A 24,106-nucleotide genomic window follows, 5' to 3' on the forward strand; every position below is an offset into this window, starting at 1 on the left:
ACAGACTCACCACTGGGGGGCGACAAACATGCAGCCGAGCTTTACTCCCACTGCCTTGCTTGGAAAAAATATGTTCAGGGAGAAGGAGTGGGTGATGAAGAGACAGAGGGTGATTATTCAAAACACAAGCAGGAGTGTATCAATGAAGACTGTGTGAGTGTACGTCTGTGTATTCAAGCACAATGACACAGAGCGCATGATCATTATGCTGCTGGGAATGGGAGGGAACAATGGCCACTTCTTCTGCCATCATCCCATGTCTTTCCCCCTCCAAGGCAGGGCAGTCTCTGTTTAAAGCGGGGGACTGGTTAACCCTTGTAACTGCTCTGACAGAGCCGGTGTCTGGCAGTCAGGGGGAGGGGGCCTTCCTCTTGGGCTGGACTGACAGACAAGGATTCCTGGAATGTCATCAATGCTGTGAGCTTTGGGGGAGACCGGGCCGAAGCCAAAGGACTCGACCATCACAAAACAAGCTGCAGAATGTCAGTACATCACACTCTTTTTTTTAGGTTAGACTTCAGGTGTTTTCTGTGGGTTGGCCACTTAAAAGACTACAGTCAATGCAGTTCTACGGCAAGTGATAAAATGACCCCAACACCAAAATGGGTTTTGTATGATAGTTAAATGATTGCATAACATTACCAGGGTCTTGATTTTAGATCACTGTTGTTTTATTTTTAATTATGGTATAATGATAGTCTGCCATACTTTAGGAGTACAAGTGCAATATTGAGAGGTGTGTCTTCTATAACGAACAGGTAATATTCCTTTATATGCCAGAAACAATAGACTGGAACACTGCTCCAAACCCTTATGTACATGTATAATCTTCACCTAAAGAATCTACCTATGGTTGAGGCAAATGATGAACTATGGTTGAACAGCATTGCTGACTGATACTCAACAAGACTATTTTATGAAAATCCATGCTGCAACTAGTTATGATGACCTTTTTTTGATCATACAGACAGACCACAGTCTAGCTGAGTTGTAGGTGACCGATGACCGTTGAGTTTTAGGGACAGATGCTGTGATTACACGTTGTATGCATCAGAATTTTTCTCAAAGAAAATTCAAAATCTGTATATAGTACTGTATATAGTAACCAATGGGTGTTTCGAGATCTACACTGAAGTAGTCTTTTTTTCATTACTTTTCTCTCTACAGTATATATCAAGAATAAAATCGTCAGCGACAGAATATTATTCATAGAATAGACCATAAAAGTAAAAATAAATAAATAAATGAATAAATAAAAATAAAATACAGCCTGGACGATGGGTAAGCGTAACAGTAAAAAAATAGAACCATGATTGTGAGTGTAATCCAGTCTGGAATATGGCAATGAATAACCAGCGGAAAGGTTTTATATCACTGCAAACACAATGGCAGATGCACACACTGTTCAGACTTAGTTTATGACCCGTGTAATTGATGCGGTGGAGGGAGCTCAGTGAAAGGCTTTCAGTGTCGGCTCTAAGGCCTCCCGAGGCTGGCGTATGTGCTTGGCGTCTCAGGAGATCTCCCACACTGCTGTCCTGAGAACAGTGCTGTCTCTCTCCTGTGATAGACTGGGGAGGTCTCAGTGGCGGGCCTGGCATACTGCACCCAGCCTATGATCCACTGCATTCTAGGCCTCTCTGTATAAGCCTTCCATAACTCATGGAGCAAAGCCATGATCTGGAATCCAACAGCGCTGAAAGGCAAAACCTGCCAGACCTTTCCTCATATATACACACACACACACACACACACACACACACCCTTGCCTTTGGGGTGAGAAGACGTTGCTTGATGGTGCCGATGCACATGCTTATGAGTCAGAGCCAATTATCAATGAATAATCTAGGCAGTGACATCTGTCAGACTAACAGACAGCAGAGGAGGCAGGGTCTACACCCTGTACGTGTGAACTTCCCCTACGCTGCCCCTCACAGGCATGTCTCACTGAGGCTCGCATCTCATTTCCTATCGCTCACGCCCACAATTATTACTTTCTTTTTCCATCTTCGCCCCTTTATATGCATGTATGCCGACTATGGAATTTAATGCTACAAATGAGGCCTGCCTTTGCCGTGGCAACCACCGCACTCATTCAGGAGCTGTGAAGAACAACAAACGCTTTCCCCCAGTGCACTCACATTCACTCAATGGCTATTTTACACACTTCACTATAAATCCCACAGTAAACCAGGGGAGCAAATGCCAGTCAGAGGATATGTCCATCTCCCGATCCTCAGCTGAAGCAAATCAAGTCGCAAGTAGGTAAGAGCAGCCAGACAGGCGGGATTCTGCTAACATAAGCATCCCTACAATATGTATTCTTTCTATATTCTGCAGGTTTGTACCTGTATCTGTTACACATATTGAAAAACTCCTTGTTGCTTTTAATAATCAACAATACAAGGTAGTAAGACACAGCAATGCTGTAGACAGACATGTCTGTCTGAAATTACATTATCGCCATTTAGTGGATGCTCTTGTCCAGAGGAACTTACATAGGTTACAGTTTTTTACGTTACCCATTTATACAGTTATACAGGCAATTTGGGTTAAGTACCTTGCCCAAGGGTATAGCAGCAGTGCCCCAGCAAGGAATCAAACCAGCTACCTTTCAGTTACTGTTAACCACTATGCTACACTGCTGCCCATAAAATCTCCATACCTGTGTAATCCTACTGCTGTTGACAACTCAAATCTCTCCTGCCAGCTTTATGTGCACTGGCTTGAGAGAAAATACTAGTCAGAAAGGTGTTTCAGATCAGGTGATGTAATGAGAAGCAGAGAACTGTGGGGCACCTAGAGACCCCAGTGGGAGGGTGTCTAGCAGCACCTTCATAACAGCTCTTTAAAAAAAACAGGCAGAGTCAGTTCCCTTACATGCCTGAGAAGATGACACAATAGCCCAGCGAGCTGTAGGCATAACAGTTACGGCAAAAGCCACCTGCCATGAAAGGAAAGTTTCAAAACAGATACGTGTGATGGGGGTACTGAGATGTGCTGGCAGATTGCAGCTTAGCCTCTTAAAGTTGCTTTCACATTCTGAGCTTGAATATTTCACATGAACTAATGGGGATGGAGAGCACATTAAAAAAATGGCTGTGCAAAGAATAATGTTTCACTGTGTTGAGAATTAATGTTCTGCTAATGAACAGGAAATTGTGTGATCAAATACAGAGCTGCACTTGACCTGTTATCAGAGCCATTGCCTGGGAAACTGAAATTTACTGACACAGTGCAGGGTAGCAACAGCAATACTTCTTCTGGCATTGAAAATTAATTTATTCATATAATGAGTCTATCTGTCAGAGCCTCAGTCTTATAATGAGAGACCATTAAGCATTAAGTGTATTCAAGCTTGTCCCTCTGACAGCACTGCTGGGAATGAGAAAATGCACTGATGAAAGGGGGGGGGGGGCAGCAAGTAAATGTATGCTGAGCATCTTTTGACAGGGACAGACAGGAAGCACAGTGTAAAAGAGACAGGACGTGAGGACACAGAGGCGGGAAAAAGGCGCACAGAGACAGGAAGCGGGGACCCACCTTCTCAGCCTTCTTCTCTTCGAGTTTGGGCAGGCTGGCGACAGCCCCCTGGGGGTGCGCGGGGGAGGGAGGCTGCAGGGGGCTGGCCGCTGCCTCCCCGTTGAGGTGGGCAGCGCTGACGTTGGGCGGGGTGATGGCCGCGGCGGCGGAGGTGAGGGGGATGGTGGGCCGGGTGGCAGGGGCCAGGGAGGCGGGCTGGTGGGACACCATGGACAGCGGGCGCGCCGAGGGGCCCGGGGACCTCGTCGGGGAGTTGTGGGGGCGCAGTGGGGACACAGCTGCTGTCGGACGCTCTGGGCTGCCTGCAGGAGGACTGTGCACTGTTACAGCAGAGCAGGGAGGACACAGACACATCGCATTAGATTATATTAGATTATTAGCATTTAGCAGACGCTCTTATCCAGAGCAAATTACGTTATCCATTTATACAGCTGGATTGTAACTGAGGCAATTCTGGGTTAAGTTCTTAAGCCCAAGGGTACAGCAGGAGTATCGAACTGGCAACTTTTTGGCTACAGGTCCTGCACCTTACCACTGTGCTATACTGCTCCCCCTCACAGACAAGACAGTATACCGTTTTCAGTTCTATAAGCATTTCTACAGGTCACTCAGAAGAGCTGGGGAGATAAGCTGTTAGATAAGACTCTCAAACATGTAACATGCATCAGAGGACTGTGACAGGCCTGTAGGCTGCAGCAGCCTAACCTCTCCCAGGAATAGGAGCGTTTGTGAAGGTGTGGCGGGCGTATGATATAGGAGAGGCCACTACACGCGATTAGTTAATATGCATACATAGCAACCAATATTAACCATAAATTACATGCAAGAAAGATGAGTGTTTCCCCCATCACCTGCCCCATCTGATTAGCTGCAAACCTATCAGGAGAACAAGGTTCTTCTGGGAAAAAATTCAACACGGTGAGTGGTTTGTCAGACATCCCTAACATTTATATACCAGTCTTATCTGGGTCATTGTCTTGGTGGGTGCTTTGCAATTCCACCTTTCCTCTTTGTTTCATTCTAAATTTTAAAAGCAATTTGAAAGTAATGAGGTGAGCAGAGAAAAACTACAGCCACAGGACACTCTGTAATCTACAAACTGCAGTCACATCCTCATAACATGTTCCAGAGAACACAATGTGGCATACTTGCTGCACTTTCTCCATATTCTCACCTGCAAAAATCAACCTAACAAAAGCAGAGAGGCACTTGTGAAAATAAAGCTCTTTAAGTAGGAAAGAGAGAGAGGGAGATGTTCTCTCCACACACTGAATCATACCAGCATGCTTTTTAGACCACAGCAAAACAATCAACACAAAGCACAGACTGTAATAATATTTGCTGTACTCTGGAGGATAACTATGTTTGCTAAGTAGTCAATAGACTGAGGACAGAGCACTGTTACTGTTGCCAGAAGGGAGGAAATGATGGCCATTTCAACAGGACAGGTTTCATCCCTGGGATGCAATTGCTGTCAAACTTAATAGCTTACATTATTACAGTCGCATTCATATTTTTGCTAAACAAATAATCACCTGAATAAATACTGCTGACACTGAGCGTTCCTTTCAATATGCACACACGCAACCTGAGTCATTCCCCGCGGATGTATTCACTGTACAGTGCTTGATTTAATTTCATTATGTGGCCTTTATTTGTCTGATACATCCTGAAATGCTAACAAAAAAACCCTGCGTGAGTGGTGGATCTAATTCACCTCCCTGCTCTCTGCTGAGACTGAGCGACACTGCCATTCTCATTCCTTTGAAAGAGACATCACATCCACATCAATCACTTCACGTGTTCTGTTAAACATATTAAACATTACCCTGATGACTGAGAAGGATGCCTGCAAAGCTCGGCTCTTCCAGCCCCAATGACTGCTTACAACAGCTAACACTGAGTTAGTCAGTGGAACATCCAAAATAGGTAGCCTAATTGTGGAAAAAATAGTAAATACAAAATTATGTAATTTTAAAATTACACTAAATGTAAATACACTAAAATCTAAATATGCACCATTCACCCATGCTATCTGAAGATCTGTATCTACAACCTGTTCCATGTCTTTAGGTGATGAGAGACCAATATTCAGAGTTCTTTGAAATCATGTTCATGCTCAGAACTGTTGCAGTTCCCACGACATCATCATGAGTTGGACAGAGGGATTCAGCTCTGGGATGACTATGTTTTTAATACGCTGAACTCTACAGCACGGCTAATGAAAGATTTGGACTGGTTTGTCTCTAGCTCTTGCTTACAGTCATGTGCCTCCAAAAAGAATGTGTGTGTGTACAGCGGACACGGGGATTCCCTGAGCCAAGGCCTCATTACATAACACAAAGTCACCGCCCCGACACTCTGTCCCCAATCTTCATGTGCTAAAAGGGTGTCAGGCTGCCCCTGACACACAGGACTGGCCAGGACTTTGAGGGCTCCTCTGTCATTAAAGCTCGTCTGAGACTCCATAGAAACAAGCAGTCTCTGGCAGAATCCTGTGAGGTCTACTGAGAATTTTCTCACAATCTCACAATCGTACGGTCAGCGGCCAAGAATGCAACCGGCAATTATTGCCATCGTGCGCCGCCAGACCTTTCATTATCACAGACAGCTTATCTGAGCGGTAGGACGGTTTAACAAGCCTGTCCAGAAGTGCAGTCCTCCTGCAGTCCATCTGTTGTGAATACGCGGCCTCTGGCTCAAGTCAAGCTGTTCAACAGGACCGCTAAGCGAGTGCGGACACAACGCCGGGGTATCACAACGGCCAGAAGCATGCCGCTATCTTCATTTTGCAATCATTTCCCTTCCTGAAACATTATTAAAAAAAAACACTGCTCTGGCCAACTGAAAAACATCACCGTTAATACTCTTTCTAGGAATATGCTACGTCACTATTATAAAGATAAAAAGTGACCTGAGAGGTGGTGGAATGTTGCAGATTAGTATTCAACAATGTTCCTTCAGACTTTGTTGAATTACTCTTCAATGCTTTAATGCTTCAATGCTTTAGATTAGCATAGTGGTAACTATGCTAATCACAGTATGCTGTAAAGAGAAAATGATGTGGATGACTGTGCTTTGCATGGGAATCTTTTCAAACCCACTACACTAAAATGTAACTCTTTAAGACACGTTGTTCATAGCCATGGTGATTGTGACAGGTCTCAGATGAGTGCCAGCCCATGTGCTCTGATCTTTCTCTTTCCCCCTCCCTCTGAATCTCTCTCAGTCCAGAAGGCCATCCCTCACTTCCTGTTTCCTGCTCTGAACTGTTCTGCGAAGGGCTCGGAGGACACCGTAAGACAAACAAACATCTTGTCAGCGGTCCCTCGTGCAGCTGCTTACGGGACGCCCTCGGCAGTAATGCGAGCCAGCTGTGTGGAGTCTGAGGGTGTGAGGGTGGACTGTCGGAACGTTCCGGGGTCTATCATTAAGCCTCCGCACACAAACAGCGCAGCGACCTCCGTGTGATGTCATACTGGTTGGGGCGTCGGGGAACGAGCGGGGTTATTCTTGGCACCGGTTCCGAGGGAGAGCGCTCCAGAACGTGCCCTGGGGGGAATCTATAACGCGATGTGACCGAGCCGAGTGGCCGAGCTGAGTTATTGCTGCAGACAGTGCTGCAGATCTGTCCCTGCAGAGCCATCTTTGTCTTTCTGCTGTTGTTTCGGAAATTAACTGTGAGAGACAGGAAGGAAAAAAGGCTTGGAACTGCGTGAAAGCTGAGCCGTCCTTGACCCTCCAGATGGTCCAATATGAAGGCTGTAAGAGCAGCTACAAGATCAATGATGGAGAACTGCTATACAGCATACAAATATTAGGAAGGTAAATCATGCAGGGGAGACACACTAGACAGGACACAATGTTTTCTCATCAATATTCCATTCCATCCTTAATGGGTCAACATGAAACCCGAACCCTAACCCTAACCCACATTCACTGAAAGTGCACATAGGGCTGTTACACTCTTACTCAGAGATACTTCCAAAGTGTGAGTACAAATTGCATACGGTAAAGTGGTACTAGTGTTAAAGTGTGGAGGCAGCGTAGCATCGTGGTAAGGAGTAGGGCTGGTAATCAAGGTTGCTGATTCGATTCCCTACTGGAGCACTTCTGTTGTTCCCTTGGGCAAGGTACTTACCCCATAATTGCCTATATCCAGCTGTATAAATGGGCAAAACTGTAACCTATGTCGCTCTGGATAAGATCTGCCAACTTAAAATAATGTAGTGTAATGTGTTAAATGTTGTTCAAAAAGGACACCACTAAAGCAGTCTGCCATGTATTTCTTGTCCAGCATGGCAGCTCGGCTCATGCGTGCACCTGACTGACGCTTGCCTGGTAACTGACATCTAGCTTGGTTATTCTGTATCCATGGTGAAAGCAGCACTCACCCAACTGCATGGCGTTGCGGGCCTGGCCGGGAGCCTGTTGTCCTGAGAGACGCAAGCAGTTCTTCAGGTGCATGGCTGCCGGCTGCAGCTGAGGGGAGGAGGAGGGGTTCACCAGGGGAGGGGTGGAGCGTGACCCCGACCCCATGAGAACCGGGCTGGAGGGCCCGGCGGACACCGGGGAGCTGGGCACCACCTTCACCACCTGCGCCGAACCCGAGAGGCAAGCGCGGGACTGCCCCACTGCGAAGGGGGCCCTGTGGAGGAAGGAGAAGGATCAAAACACTTAATGACAACCTGGGGACAAAGGCACAAATGATTCACCTGTGAAATTGATTGGTTCACCATCACTTTCCATCTCTCACCGTCGCTATATTGAGTTCTGCTGGATTACATTTATTATGGTATATCGAGATATAGTTACCTTACTAACATTATTTCAGAGAGCCGATATTATTGACAGTGCCTCCATAATCCCCACATCCCTTTGGCCACATATTGATGTCTTGTCACAGAACAAAGACTTGTTGTAGTGTGTGCACAAATGCGGGCTGCAACGTAAAATGGTTCTGCAATTGACTTCATGTTGATGCTGGCCACTGGCTACAGACTGGGTTTTTAAAAGGTCCTGATCCGCTTATGAAACAGGAACTGGACGGTAATTAATAATTCAACTAAATCTGTGTAAAATGTCTGGTGCTCCGAGTGTGCAAAGATTAAAAGTTCAGCCATCCTTAATTAAGCCGAGCAAGGGGGGAAGGATGTTGCCTGCAACAAGAGTCGGAGGTTTTCAGCTATGATGTCTGAACTGTGCTCAAAGCTACGTTTGGGAGCAATGTGCTGGCTTGTAGATTCTCTGTGGACACAGAAAAAAATTCTCGCAAACTGCAATCCTTCTGAATGAATGTTACTGTAGATGAAAAGAAGTCTGTGTATCTTCCATATGCCTGTGCTCAGGTTGTGATTCATCGCGTCACTGACATGAGTTTTCTATGATGTGAGGTAGGTGGCAGAAAAAAATGCATCAGCAATTTTATTCTTCTCTGTGTTAAAGGACGAAAACCAAAGCACTAGCTCATGTGAGACCAGCTGACACCGAGCAAAGCCTGAAACTTGACCCAGCGTTTTGGGATGCCTTTGAACTGAGATAATGGGGCTGGAACTCTGTAAGGGGAATGCTGACTTTGGATTCCTTTGAGGATGAAGATGTAAGACCGGCCAATTATCTGTTTCCAAAAGTACGTGCCTTTCTCGGACTGCGTCCAATAGCACAGATTTCCTCTAAGTGGAGCACATCACGTGCTTTGTCCCCCCTCCCCTGCCTGTGTGTTAGGTCGACCTGGGGGACTTGGGCTCCCTGAAGTGAGGGAGTGGAATGTATTTACTCACAGTTCCCCTGCTACACCTGTCTGTGGTTGTGTGTGTGTATTGGGCTTCGCTGGGGCTGGGGCCACAGGGATCCTACCATATTATCTTCCTAGGAGTTTTTCTGACATTCTGCACAAACTCGAGCTTGGTCTGTTTACACTTTTCCAGAAGGCAAGGCAGAATGTCCTCACTGCTGATTAAAGTTTCTGAGTCTGTCTTTGTTTTGGCTTCACCTCTTTAAAACGGCACCCCCCCCCCCTCCACCCCTCCTCCCCACTTTCACATGCTTTCAGCCACAAATTACTGTGGATAGAATTAAGAGGAATTCTGGTGTTTCTTTGCATGCTTTCATACATAACACGGCTGTCTCATACTTCAGCCCTGAAAAGTGATCTTCAGTAGATGGAAGCCCAAGGACAGATCACTGCTTTTCAAAGATGTTCGGGTAGTGTTTGAAGAGGGGTCATTCCCCAGATGATCCCGCACATATTTCATTCCCCCATACGTAACCTTTCATATATTACCTTTCACTTACAACACTGATGACAAATACAATGCCGGTTTGTGGTTGAGGCATGAGTAAACGGCAGCTACATCCAAACTGTTGACCCGCGTCCTAGCAACACATACAGTCAAGCACTAATGACACACACTGATATGATTCACATGTCGTTGGCTGCTAACATTTTTCTGCACGGAGACTTTTTCTCCAATCGCTCTCTGGCGAGACTCAGAGACTGTTATGACAGTGGAGCTCTGGGAAAGTACTGTTAGTTCAGGCTCTTGCCTTCCCGCCAGGCCCCACTCCTGTGCAGATAATTCCCCTCCGGTTGTTGCAGTGCGGCAGCCTGCTGAGATCTGCACGCCAGCAGTATGTTAATCAGCCAGTGCAAGGCTATTACCGCCGTCCCATATATTCCAATCACCGCGTGACAGTACAATTTGAGCTACTCAGCGTCCATCATTAAAGTCGGGGCGCACAATGGTCTGCGCAGCCCCGCGTGGATTTATGGGTGTGCTTTGGTTCGTGGGACGATCAAGCTGGCCTCCCTAAAACACAGGCAGACGCAGCTACATCAGTCTAAACCTCCCCATTTCCAGAGACAGTTAATGATGACAGCTTCTGCGGAGGACGCCCACCTGGACACAGGGGTGACGTAGTTCCCCGGAAAGACACCGGAGGCGCCGCTGCGCAGGGATGTGCCCTTGAACCAGCCATCCTGGCACTTCTCCGTCACGCGGTACATCTCGCCTTTCCTCAGCTCCAGCTCGTCGCCCTTCTGTGGCTTGTAGGCGTACATGGCCAGGTATCTGTGGGCGGGGACACAGGGGTCAGCTGAGGGAGGATGTAGGGATACATACCCATGGATAGGTCACATGTGCGATACAACACAGCAATACAACTTTTACATACAGTACACTAGGCTAGTTTCATCTTGTACTGATGGAATTATTAAACTGAGAGAAAAAAAACGTAACGCGGACAAATGGAAGAAGGGAACTATAATTAAGTTTGCTGCTGAATGGTTAAAGGCGAAGGCATTCCCCCTTTTTGAATCAAGGCCAGTAACTGTCTGCCACAGCTTGTTTATGTAACTTTCTGGAAGAACACAACAGTCATTTGCATCCCATGTGACCTTAAAGGTCAGAGGAGCATGAGAAGATTTCAAACAGACTCCCCAGATCATAAACATCCTTGAATAAGGTGACTCTCTAATTTACTGTAGAGACACACACAGCTACAAACAGTGGGGATGTAATATACCCGTGAAACGTTTTGGCAGTGTGCTATCGCCCCCCCCGGGCCCTGTTCTGTTTGCTGGCCAGCTCAAACGCTCTGACTGTAATCACACTCGACAGACCACTGAGAACAAAAAAAAACAGACAGGGCTGCCTGTCTCCAAAGAGGGCTGCACCTATCTCAAAACAAGAGGGAACAATAAGCGGCGTCTCTAAAGCGTGGGACCCGAGCCGCTGCTGATGCAAAGCGCCTGGGTAACTATGGCAACAGGCGGGCTGTTTCGCCATGGCAGCGGAGGCGGTTGCCGGGTTGAGGATGGATGGCGGCAGGAATGGACCTGTCCAGACGCATTGGTGGGACGGTCCCCTCTGGAAAGGGACACAGTGGTGGCGAACAGACAGACATGAAGGGAGCGGGACTGATGCTCATGTCTTTCGGCAGATGCTTGTGTGCATGGAGGAGAGATATGTGATCAAAAGAGACAGCGGCACTTTATTACAAAAAGCTCTGCACTGCTCGCTCGCTCTCCCCCCCTCTTTCTTTCTGATAGAGAAATTCCATCCCATCACCTCAGAACAGACATGTCATTCATTTCAAAACGCCAGTAAATAAACGCGATGCACAACAAAAGATACACAGACAAGATATTTTGATGACTGTCGAGGAGGAGAAAGTTTGAATGTTTGAGTGTAAAAAAAATTCCAATACATTTTTCTCATGAGGTTTTTCCAATAAAATGCCACCCACACATTGAAATTAATTTGTTATTGAAAAACTGAATCACTGCACAGTTTTTCAATGGTTTGGTTTCACAACTTTTGTCCAGGTTAAAGGCCCATACGAGAGCATGGCCAGAATGTCAATAGACATTGATAAATGATACAGGAAACATGAACTCCCTGTAAATAAGCTGGGAAAAGTAGAGGGGAATAGATTTTTCTGCTCTCCAAATCTGTCACACTGCAAACATGACCTGTAAATGCACACACAACGGCCATATTCCAGCGGGCTGAAAACCTGGCAAAGGCAACCCTCTCCACCACTGCAGCGACATTAGGACAGAGAGACAGACTTACAGACAGTACCAGTCAGAACTTTGGACGAACCTGATTAAGACAATGGGAAACATGCATTCAAAGACATTTTGATCTAAAGACTTGAGCTTAAATGCTTGAAATTAGTTTCTTAGACAAATATAAATAGTAAAGTTGATGCCTATGTATGACTTTCTTTCCCACAAAAAAATTCATTTAAATTTTTTTGGCTACTTTGAATAATCTAAAATATAATATTGTTTTGATTTGTTTAACACTTTTTTGGTCACTGTCTAATTCAATTTGTGTTATTTCACTGTTTCTTTACTATTATCCTGAAATGTGAAAAATAGTACAAATAAAGAAAAACACTTCTGTGAGTAGATGCGTCCAAACTTTTGACTGGTACTGTATGAAGGGACATTAGGGCAGAGAGGCTTACATATTCAGGGGCAGCTGGACTTTGGCCGCAGCCAGCAGTTCCCCAGCCACAGAGGTCACCCTTGGAGGGACGACCACAGCCGCGCTCGATGTCCCGACGAAGGAGGACGAGTCCTGTGGGAAAGGAGGATCGATCAGTTACAAAAGGTCGTTCAGCACCACACAGTTCAAGCCACAGTATAATGAAGGAAATATGACTGACACCTCTTGATGTACAAAGCCTCTGGACTGTGTTAGCAGGGAAGGAGGCTAGGTCTGAAATAAAGAAGCGGGATAGCAAGGTCTACAATGCTAACATGGTTTGCATTTAAACAATGCATGTTTGTGTTGTAAGTACATTTGCAAAGCTGAAAACAGAAAATGGTATTTGGGTTTTGCCATGACTCCATAGAAGATTTAAAAATGGTAAAAGTGTTTGATTGGCAATCAATCACACGTGACAAATTTCACCACAGTAACCATGACTCCCCTCCACCTGCTCTCACAGCGGGCTTCAGAGATCACAGAGCGGGTGTTTAATTCCTTGGCAATTAAAAAAAAAATTAGATTTGCTCTCATTAAAAAACATTGCAGATGATGCTATGAGTCGTTTGTCATGTGCATTTTTAAAATGGCAATTAGAGCCTATGAAGTGTAAGCGGTGTGCAGGGGGTCGACCTGATAAGCCTAATTATCCCAACCTTCCATGGAGACAGTGCTGGCGGGATCCCATACTGGGAACACAGACTCACCAACCCCAGTACAGTCCAGTGTCTCGTTAATTTGATCATCATCCATGTAGATCTCTACCTGCCTCAACCCTCTGGCTCACTTTAACAGGGTGCTGTGTTCTCTGGGGTGAGGTGATAATCTAAGCACATAACCATGCTTCAGAAAAAATCCCACTCTTTCAGCCAGTCTTTCAGTTTGGGTTTCAGTCATTAAGCTCCACGCAAGGCTACTTAGTGCAAGCAGATACACCCAAAGGGAGAAAGGTGGTGGGTCTCGGATCTTGCGTATTGTTCCACATTTTATAAAGGAGCAATCCCCGGGGTGCTTACAGGTTTGAAGTCATTATTAGGAGAGATTTATGGGAGTTTCCATGTCTGTGCCAGGCTGTTGGTGCCAAATGTTTGTTCTCGCAAACAAGAGAGGCCAGCGTATTGTGCAATTCTGCTTTAGACCGCAGCCCTGTGAGAACGTTCGGCTCCGCGGGACAGACGCGCCGCTCTGTGGAATGCTTTCCTTGGCCTGGTGACCTTCCGCCCTAGCTAACTGAAGCGGCGCAGACCTGGGCTTGTTAGCTTTTGACGCCCCCCCACCCCCACCCCAACCCCGCCAACACCCTATCCATCCCAATCGGGGTGAGTGACAGGAGTGTCCCGTCTGTGAGTCTGCAGCCGAACGTTCCCCCGATCTCCCTCTTTCACCAGGCTGACCCCTGAGGAGGGGGGAGTGGGGGCATGAATAATTCACAACACGACAAAGGCAGGGCTGTCAGAGGCAGCTGTGGCCACGGCGGTGTTCCTGTCTGGTGGGCTCTCCTACAGTGTCTGATGGCTAAGAGCAAGACAGCGGTCTGAGAGTCAGGTGCGGTGTACTTTAGGTTATGTCTGAGCGCAGGGGAGGATCAAAGGAAGGTTTCCACAATGAGTGAGGAGGACAGGACTGGGGAAACTGCCCATGTCCCTTAGAAAGAAGGAGTTTTGCCTGCATTTCTTAATGGTCTCACCAGTTGTGTGCAGTCTGTTATTGGGGTTAAATGGCTATCACGAGACTCCTTTCATGTTTCACAGGAAGAGGGTCCTGCTCTTTAATTGGGGGAATGGTGGATTTAAAATCAACCTTTGGAAGCAGAACACCATTGAAGAGAGAGTGCTCAAGGCAACTGCTGAGAGCTCTACCAAACTGCGGTCCAGAAACAGATGTGAGGGTAAAGCTAGTGGCATGGGGAGTCTTTGAAACATGAGCCCCATGTGGCAGTCAGTCCCCACACGCTTCCTCTATTGTGGAAACCCTTTCTGGAAGAACAGAGGCGCTTCCAGCACTTCCCTGACAACATGGTCAGGGAAGGACTAATCACAGCAGGTCCTGAAGAACCTGAAAGTGACCTCTGATAAGAAAGCGAACCATCACAGTTTTATTACGCAGACAAAGGGCCTGTGCTCAGTGCGACTGCATGGAGGAGCTGGCCATGTCCATGTCCTCTCATGACCTGCTGGGGGCCTATGGCCAAATGCAGCCTTGGGCACTGTGCTGGAGGCTATCCAGGCCAGCGAACAAAGGCATCTGTGCAGAACAAACACCCCAGTCTCCTAGGAGCTCAATATTTAATGCAAAGAGAAGTGCGGCCAAGTATTATAGCAGGGGAGGTTGAGAGCGCCGCTTGGTATGCATGTAATTCTCACCTGCTATGTGTGTGTGCGTGTGTGTGTGTGTGTGTGTGTGTGTGTGTGCGCATGTGTGTGAGAATTTGTGTGTAAGTGGCAATGTGTGAGCAGGTGTGTGGGAGTATGACAGTGTGTCTATGTATGTGTATGTGTGAGAACATGTGTGTGACTCAGTGAGTGAGAACAGGCATACATGTACTCATGTGTGAGTGAGACGGCTTGTGCCCTACCTGTGAGGGGGCGCTGGAGGACAGGTGTGGGCAGTCTCCGATGCGGGCGGCGGCGCGGGGGTCGGAGGAGCTGATGAGCACGGGCGCGCTGATCTCCATGGAGTGGCGGTTGTTGAGGGCCTGGGCAGTGCGCTGGGTCATGCTGAGCGCGGTGAAGGAGTGGCGCTTCTTGGCGTTCTTTTTGCCGTCAATGCGGCGGTGGATGGCGCTGACAGGGCCGTTGCCATTCAGGGCGGAGCCTGAGCAGGGCCCGGCCGGAGAGCCAGGCTCGGTGCTGGGGCCCGGGACTGGGCTAGGCTTATCCATCTCCATCAGCTGCTTGGCTGCTTCGTTCAGCTATGAGGAGGCAGAGGGACGGCAGGCAAATGGAGTGAGTGTGGGCTGTCATACAGGGCCAGAGGGTGAATTTGAAGTGGTAAAGAGGTGAAGAGGGTTTGGGTTGATTTTGGTTTGTCATTTATATGTAGGGTAAGTCATATAACAAGCTTAAAATGAGTCTGGACTGTCAAATGTGATTTGGGATGAGTGTGGACTGTCAGATGGGATTCGGGATGAGTTTGGCCTGTCAGATTGGGTTTGGGGTACGTTTGTGCATGGAGCAAGTCATGTAAGCAGTGTGAAATGTCATATGTGATGCAGGGGGGATCAGCTGTCACCCGAAAAGTGGGATCAGTTTGAGTGGATAGGGTCTGTCCACAACACTGCTCTGTGGTCTGATGCCGTTACTTGAGTGGATACCTGCTGAGCGTCCTATTGTTGGACAATTTTCTCTTAAGAGCCCCTCTGAACCAACACATTTCAGCTGAGAGGGTGCTCAAATCAGGCCATTAGCCTCTGCTGTGAGGGGACACCACAAACCATTTCCTATTGTGAGGTAATTGCAAGCTTTCACTGGCCGGTTATCATCAACTTCAGCATATCAGCTCACTGAGTTTAAAATGTAACCATGTGAAGTTTCTGAAATTGTCAACAGGAATCATAACCCTGAAACTGGAAGGCTTTTATGAATGTAAAATATGAACCATAAGAACAAAAAAACAGACTATTTTTATAACCATCTCTGTGCAGAAATATGAAAAATTACCTAAAGACCAATAGTTAAACACGCTGACATCCTAATACAATAGCAGATTTTAAGTATACATTGTTAAGCATACAAACCAAATGGATGTTTTTCCAGTCATATATTTAATTTTGACAGCTACATTTTAAAAAGACATATAACTGAACAGACATGCATCCGTGGAAGGCCAGTGCAATTTAGGACACATTTTGAAAGGAGGCCAGAAATGGACTGCTCCAATAACAATATTTACTTCATATCAAATGTAATCCTCTTAGCGTCAATATAAGCCTCAGTGAATGGGCGACAGATGTAACTAAAATGTGTAACATTTAACTGTGTGTGTGTGTGTGTGTGTGTGTGTGTGTGTGTGTGTGTGCGTGTGTGTAAAGAAAGACTATTAACCACAAACTAATAAAAAATGCCGTCAGACATGCAATGTACAAGATGAAGAAATACACCTTTTGGTGAAATACAGGCAACAAGCAACACTCGTCCAACTTTTTTCAAATGACCAGTTAATTTCTAACGACAATTGGATATGTACAGCAGCTTTCACAAAATGAATGCTAAACAGATTTTCCCAGCCAGTGACAGTAATGAGAACAGGGGAACAGAATACTTAATTCACGGACATGACAAACTGTAAAATCTGTGTGTACAGAGCATAATTAAATATGTACTCATCACAATTGCACTCCATTTATATTCTAAACAGAAGATTCAGGCTCATCCAAAAGGTCTCAAGTTCATCTATCATTTGAAGTATTGATTTCTTAGTCCATTACGCATACTCCACACATACTCTGCTTTAGATCTTTTACAGTGGGTCATTGACTTTGCAGTGGAGCAGAGTCACTCAGTGAACATCTGCCATGCTAAAAGACTACAGATACTGCCGATATTTTCTGAAGAATATTCCAGAACCACAAAAATGTTACCAGTCCTTTCCTTCATATTCCAAGGACATGCATCACTATTACTGTATTCTGGGTTATTTCACAATTTTCAGATTTAAAATATCCATCCCAGGGAAAGTGTTTAAGTGGCCCATGGAGAGATGTAGACTAAAAGGCTTACTATGATGTGCAACTGCTCTGATCATACCACGCTTGGAATGTGCTCTCATTTGGAATGTGCTCTCATTTGCTTGAAGCAGTAGTATTTCTGCTGTATTGTCCCTTGCCAAAAGAAGATATGTAACCAACAGTCAGACAATATGAGGCTTAGTACTTACCATGACTACTTCTTGAATAAATGACTGCTTTATAACTATACCTCTCATAAGTAACTGTTCAGGTCATAACCACATCTCTACTAAATCCATTAAGTGCTTTATGACAATGGCTCACAGAAAAATGAGTGTTTTGTAACCATGCCTCTGATAAATAACTGCAATTTAACCATGCCTCTGACTGTTTTCAACAGCATTAGCAACTCACTAGCAGAGGTCACTTACCCTGCTATTGGTCTGTCTTTCACCACCAGAAAAGAGTGTTAATTACCATTTCGCCGGACATACCACCGTGATAGCAAATGATAGCCTAATTCAGCCTAATACCAGTTATACACTATCATTAGACATGACTTTTTATCTGTCATTCTACCACAGGTCTTCTTTTTTCCATTCCATTTCATGTTGCATCTGTTAAAATATTGGATTGCTTTTCTGTAATGTGCTCTGTGAAGCATTCTGTGACAATTTGTATGTCAAGAGCTATACTCAAGGCTGATAGATTCAGGACAGGCATAGAAGGAAATGGGCCGTGAAATGCTAAGCTACAGTGTGACGTATTCTGCAGCCACACTCTGGCAAAGCGGACAGCACAGCACCCTAGCCTAGACTGGCCTGTTTAACGTTTAGCCCCTGTGAACCTGACCATATGCCCCCAACACTGAACATCTCTATGCACCCTGCATGAAGACTACTGGCACCACAAAAATCCTCCTCTCTGAACCAGACAACAGTGGGGGAAGCTACTGGTGCCGGGCCAGACTGGCACGCACTGCTGTGGGTTCAGCCCAGCTCTGTGAGTGATAAACCGGGACGGATCTGAATGCTGCAGGGGCTATCTGACACACAGCAGAGAGCTGATACATTGTGACATGCCTTTAAACTCCAAACTGTTTCCTCCACATGTTTCCTAGTCAGTTGCGCTGGCTGTCATGCATCAGAGAATTTGATTTTTATTTCAAAAAAAGAGTAAGACTGCTTCATGGGAAACCAAAACCTAACCATGGATATAAAAGGATAACCAGCAGAAACACATCTTTAAATCTGAGTCCGTACAGAGAGCGATCCCTGAGGGTAATTGAGGGGTTTGTCTGAGATCACTCCACGGCAAGCAGTTGTCCAAATCCAACCATCCCACTGCCATTCAAGGTTTGTGCTTGCCTGTTAACTGTGCATATATTTACACTACACTAGTGGAGAGGGATGAGAAAACACACCATTTTACCCAGTACTCTAGACAGACAGGACACTCTGTCATCAGTTTCCTTCCAAACGTTCCCCCAGTGCTGCGGTCCCCGGCTACGAGTCACTTCCCGCAATGCTAGTCAGCTGTCCTGCTCTGCCGCTGTGACTGCTGTTCGTAATGGGTGTCAGAATCTGACAGTACACCTGGGAGATGTGATGTGACATTTGTATCAGAATTGAAATAAACCCCTCTGAGACCCCTCTCTCCCCTTCTCCTATTCAAATCTGAACCCTGCGGGGGGAACCCCTCCTTTCCTCTCTGCGGGTTTTTGGTAATCACCATAAAACCATTTAGGCTGTGGGTTTTTTGTTAACATTCATTTCTCATGAACGCATGTGAAATGCAAATACAGCTCCAGGATGGGAAGTGTTACTGAGACCTGCCCCTGCTTTGTTTAAGGTGGGCCTCCAGAGGATTTCCAACAGATCTCATTTGGGCACAGATTCAAGATAGCCTTGCCTCAAGACGCGATGTTGGCGACCGCCAATTTCCATATTAATAGATATGTTAATATGATCCAAATTACACGTAAAAGAGCACTGATTAATTGACCCTGTAGTGATAAAGGCGTGCATCTCGTGGGAATGGCAAGAAAGGTGCCATATTTTCAGAGACTCAGATGTAGCATTAGTTACTCATCCATATTCATGCAATTATGGGCCAAGTGAAAGCCAATAAGCAGGCAAAATAAGCGATATGCCAATAAAGTGCTGAAAGAGCAGGCTTTCGCATTGGCAAAAAGACAGCACTCAGATACTCCAGAGGATGTGCTGTGTTAGCCAGTGCCAGTTCAACATGGAGACGATTACTGACTGTCTTTACAGAGTTATCATTTCTCAGATGGACCACATCTGTGCATGCTACTTAGACTGAAAACAGATCCAGCCCTATTCTCCCACACCAATGGAGACTGAACTGCCTTACAGGCCAAACTGGCATCTGCATTGTTCGTGTGCCACAGTAGAGACATTTGTCTGGCGTGACAGCTGAGTGCTGGTACGAACAGACAACAAAACCAAGTGTGCACACAGCAAGGGAATGTTTAATAAATAAAGACATGATGGAAAAAAATCAAATCTTTAACTTAAGAGAAAGAATGGGAAATTCAGTGGTAGTCAGCTTACCATCCCATAAATGAAGAGAAAGGAGTGTTGTAAGACTGCAGGACTAACCCAGCAACACTGCTCTCTATACAGTTAATGTCCGTTACCATATTCAGCTTCTGACACTAACAGCAATGAGAAACATGGTCAACATACAAATGAGCGTTCCCTCTCTCATTCTGTGGTGGTGGTCACCAGAGGAGGGATTCAATACATGGACATCAAAAACAGTTTTTGTACTTTATACACTTCATATGACACTCTTGGGCAAGAAATATTTCTCAAGCTTCAAGCCCAAGTCATTTGGCAATTAGAATAATAAAAACTCGTGTAATTAAGTGTAATTAAAGCCGATTACACAGCGTGACTACATCTTTACCCCAGGGGGGTTGGCCTCCCATTGTTATTTCCTGTGGCTGAAGGGAATTTTTATGTGGTCTTTACCAATACAGGAAGAGTTCACATGGGGCCTCATTAAACAAGCACTGAACTTTTAAACCTGATGTGCACTGCCATTAGTATAGGTCAGGGAGAACTAATTTCACCGAAAATGGAGAGAAAGTTTATTCAGTCCCCCGGTAATCAAAACGTTCCGATTATGCCGACAATAAAGACCTCATCTGCATCGTAATTATGCGATCGGGAGAGGACGTAAACCTGCCACGAAAAGGCAACTCGAAAGCATAATAACACCCTGGCAGCATCCACACAAGAGAAACTCTGACACATGAAAACCAGATGAAAAATAAGTGCGTGCCGCAAGACGCTATTTATTCTGTGCGTTACATATGAAGGCCTTAATTTGTTCCATGTGCAAGCTTATAGAATTTTTTTTTTTTTTTTTTTGCGCAATTCTCAAGGGTACTTCCATCTCAGAGGCTTGCATCTGTCTTGGTACAGACTTTGCCTTTCATCCATTGCATAGCCAAGCGCTCAGAACAAAATTTGCCACCATGTTTTATTTTGTCTTTGCAATTTCTCACTTGCACTCCGTACACGATGTGCTTTTAATCCAATCCAACTGCAGCAACGCAGCCCCAGGCTCACTCGTGGCCATGTTGCTCAGACTCCCGCAGCATGCAGTGAATGTCCTGCACTTTCTCCTCCAGAACCCCCATCGCTCACAGCACAGAGACTTTTTGGCAGATGAAACATGTATTATGGTCACCTTATCTTTAGGAGTTAAGGACAACTGTGGCATGTCCAAATGAAAGTGTGATAAATTTAACATCTGTCGGGTGAAGGACGCCAGTTTAGTTCAGTCAATGTTGCTGTATTCTCTGAAAAAATAACTCTCTCTGAATTCCTTATTATACAAAACTTTGCTCCCCCTACTACAGATTCAGCACAGAGCCACACTTCAGGGTATTAATTGCTACTTGAGATGCTTACCAATTTCTTAGAATCAGTCAATGGAAGATGGCAATAACAGAATTCTTCATGTGTTTATTTCATTAGTCATGACAATGTTATTCAATTTGTTGTTATTATTAGTATTATCCTCTGACTCAAAGGAACAAACACAAACTAATCATGAGTCACAAGGTTGCCTAATATGGACAGGATTGCTCCCCGCTACAACGAGTCTGTTTCCTCCTTTGAGGAGCACCTGGTGCAGTGCTCTGAATCGGCTCTGGGTGGAACTGCGACTCCTGCCGACGTGCTGACAAATGCGGTGTGAAAAGGCAGGGCTGGGCACTGCGGCATGGGTCCTGCAGGTGGGCCCAAGATGCCGTCCCATGGTGCCATTATCCCCGGAGCCATGAAGATGGCACATGAGAAAGGAACAGCCGCCCCATCTGCCCCGCACTTCCCGGCCCTGGCTTGACAATATGCTTCGGGGCTCTATGAAGGGATTAAACATGGCGAGAAAGTTAACGACGAGGCGCTGAGCCTTGCCGCCGGAATCTCAATGAGATCTCTCAGTCACGAGGCGCCGGGTATGCAGTTTCTGTGAGTCAGTCAGTCTTCCTCTCCCATTTAGACACCTGTCTAATTGGGCTAAAATGCCCCCTTAAAGTAAACACTGAAAAGAAGAGGGGAAAAAGGCACAAAGGAAAAAGAAAATGATTCAGTTTTTTCTTTCCATGTGTCTGAGATTTTTCTGAATAGTGAGATGTTTCTGAACAGTAATTGTTTTCAGATGAAAAAAGGTTTTAAGAATATAACAATTTAGAATTACATGAATACCTACAAAACAACTTAGCCTGATCTCTCCGGAAACCATCTGTAGGGGACTTAAGTAAACAGTATTTCACTGAGGAAAGGTGACTCACTGCATATTCTTCAAGACTTGAAAAAACTTGCTTGAACTTAACAAATCTGAATACTAAATAGAATACTAATGTATAAAACTACAATATGCACAGCAAGCACCCAGAAGGTGGAGAATACTAGCAGGGAGTTAATTAATCCATCCCTCTCCACTCTGATATCCTCTTCCAAACCATTAACCCTCCTTCCAAATAAGCCAAGGAATAATTGCATATCCTAGAAAGACTATGACTGACAGGCCAGAGACTTCTAATTAGCTCTGATTCATTACAACAACATGTGAGCCCCTCCCCCCACCTCCCACTGAACTGCATCTGGGACTCGCCCCACCCCCTGCATCCCGGGATTTGCCACACCCATCCATTAGCGCACCTCTGGGAGTCATCCATTACAGCCGCATGCCACCTCTGAACTCCGCACAGCCATGACCCCCACCCTCCCATGAGCTCCACACCCCCCTCTAATAACCTGCTGTATGTCAAAGACTAATGGAAGAGCAATAATTATAGGTTTCTCCCACTAATAGCCCCCTCCACCCCATTTGTTCGCATCCCTGACTATCCGCACTTCTTTCTCCTTCTGCACTTTGCTGACAAAAGCACGTCTTCCTTGCCGTTGAATTACAGCTACTCCCTGCTCTGCCTAGTGTGATGTGTAATTAAAGCCGAACATTATCAGCTCTGACCCCACTGCATTGTGGTCGGTATGATCAACTGTAATTTGCCAGGCATAATCCATATTAATTATGTGTGTCACTTGGTCAACCGCATTCATTTTTTCTCTCCATTTCATAAACACACTAATGATGCTATCCTTAGGGCCGGGTTATATAAGCCCACTCGAAAAATGCACAGCATCTCCTTCAGGCTTGCCAGTGAAAAACAGCAATCAAATACACAGTAAATATCCAAAATACAGGCTGCATCCCAACTTTGCTTGACACTTTCTTTGAATTTAGGAGCTGTACTAAGGCATAAGGCAAGTGAAATAAGCATCAACAGCCTTCTATATACAGATCCTGAGAGAAAGAGAGATTGTTTCTGATAAATGCAAATTGGAAAACGGTTGAAAATCTAGTGACTTGGTAAAGTCAGTAAAACATCACATCAAGCAACGACATCAACCGACATCTTTAAATACAATTTTGTGACAGGCCTCTGATATTAAATTTGCTAAACTGGTAACAAAGCATATTACACAAAACTTCCAAATTCCCAATATAATTCTCACAGGGCTGAGTGTCTGTTGAAATGACCAAAAATGAATTTCTAATTCTATTCTCTTAGGTCCCAGTTCAAAAATATCTTCAAGTCTTCAAAATCTTACTCATTTTGGAGAAAGATTACTCTAGGCTACTACTCTACGCTACTTTACACATTACTTTTTCAGCTGTACAGCTCAAGCAACCATATATTGACAACAGGCAAAATCTCACCTGGGCTACAGACACATAACCATAACCTATGGGCAGCACTGGACAGCCAGCATCCAACGAAGACAATTTTATACAACACAAAAAAGAGAGTCCTCTCTGTTTTCCCTTTGCCCAGCAGTTGTTCCATTTTGCCATAATGCAAAATGCACCAGCTTAAGGGATAAGACCTGGCTCCGGAACAAATATTTCTCCCAAACCTGCACAATATACTACAGCATCCCTATTTCAGCAATGCCCCAGTCCCCATGTCTATCCAAACTCTCCTCTCAAACCTCTTCCCAATATATTTTTTTGCAATAGCTACTTAATTGGTGAGCACATCCATGAATCATGCCACGATTATGTATACTGTGTGTACTTACCAATCTGTACTCACACTACACAGCAAGTACACTAATCAATGTGAACTGCTAGTTATGCTCCATCTGTAGGGCTGGTTGTAGAGTGTGTGGTGTCTGTATGCAAAATGGGCCCTGACATTTGTGGTCTCATGGGATAAAGCATGAGAATAGGACAACGCTGTCAGGATCTCCTTTGTTGGAATCTTTTTCCACGACAACAAGCTGTATTGGGCGTCCTTTCAGAATCCAGCTGTGGAATTCATGAACAAAGTTGGCTTCATTATTAAACACAG

At 45.4% G+C, this 24,106-nt stretch overlaps 1 protein-coding gene across 2 annotated transcripts in view; it reads right to left on the reverse strand.

Annotated features, from left to right (window-relative positions):
• Nucleotides 1-24,106, reverse strand: part of LOC118786299 (E3 ubiquitin-protein ligase SH3RF3-like) — a 119,803-nt gene that overhangs the window by 11,756 nt on the left and 83,941 nt on the right. Inside the window, exons 4-8 of one of the 2 annotated variants that reach the window (XM_036541435.1) lie at nt 15,118-15,453; nt 12,520-12,632; nt 10,443-10,613; nt 7,938-8,191; nt 3,544-3,845 (exon numbers count right to left, since the gene is read on the reverse strand). In XM_036541435.1, the coding sequence (XP_036397328.1) occupies nt 3,544-3,845; nt 7,938-8,191; nt 10,443-10,613; nt 12,520-12,632; nt 15,118-15,453 (1,176 nt within the window). Of the gene's footprint in view, nt 1-3,543; nt 3,864-7,937; nt 8,192-10,442; nt 10,614-12,519; nt 12,633-15,117; nt 15,454-24,106 lie in introns of both variants that reach the window. The other variant, XM_036541434.1, reaches the window with a different exon arrangement.

Source organism: Megalops cyprinoides, chromosome 11 (genome assembly GCF_013368585.1).
Source record: "Megalops cyprinoides isolate fMegCyp1 chromosome 11, fMegCyp1.pri, whole genome shotgun sequence".
NCBI classification, from domain to species: domain Eukaryota; kingdom Metazoa; phylum Chordata; class Actinopteri; order Elopiformes; family Megalopidae; genus Megalops; species Megalops cyprinoides.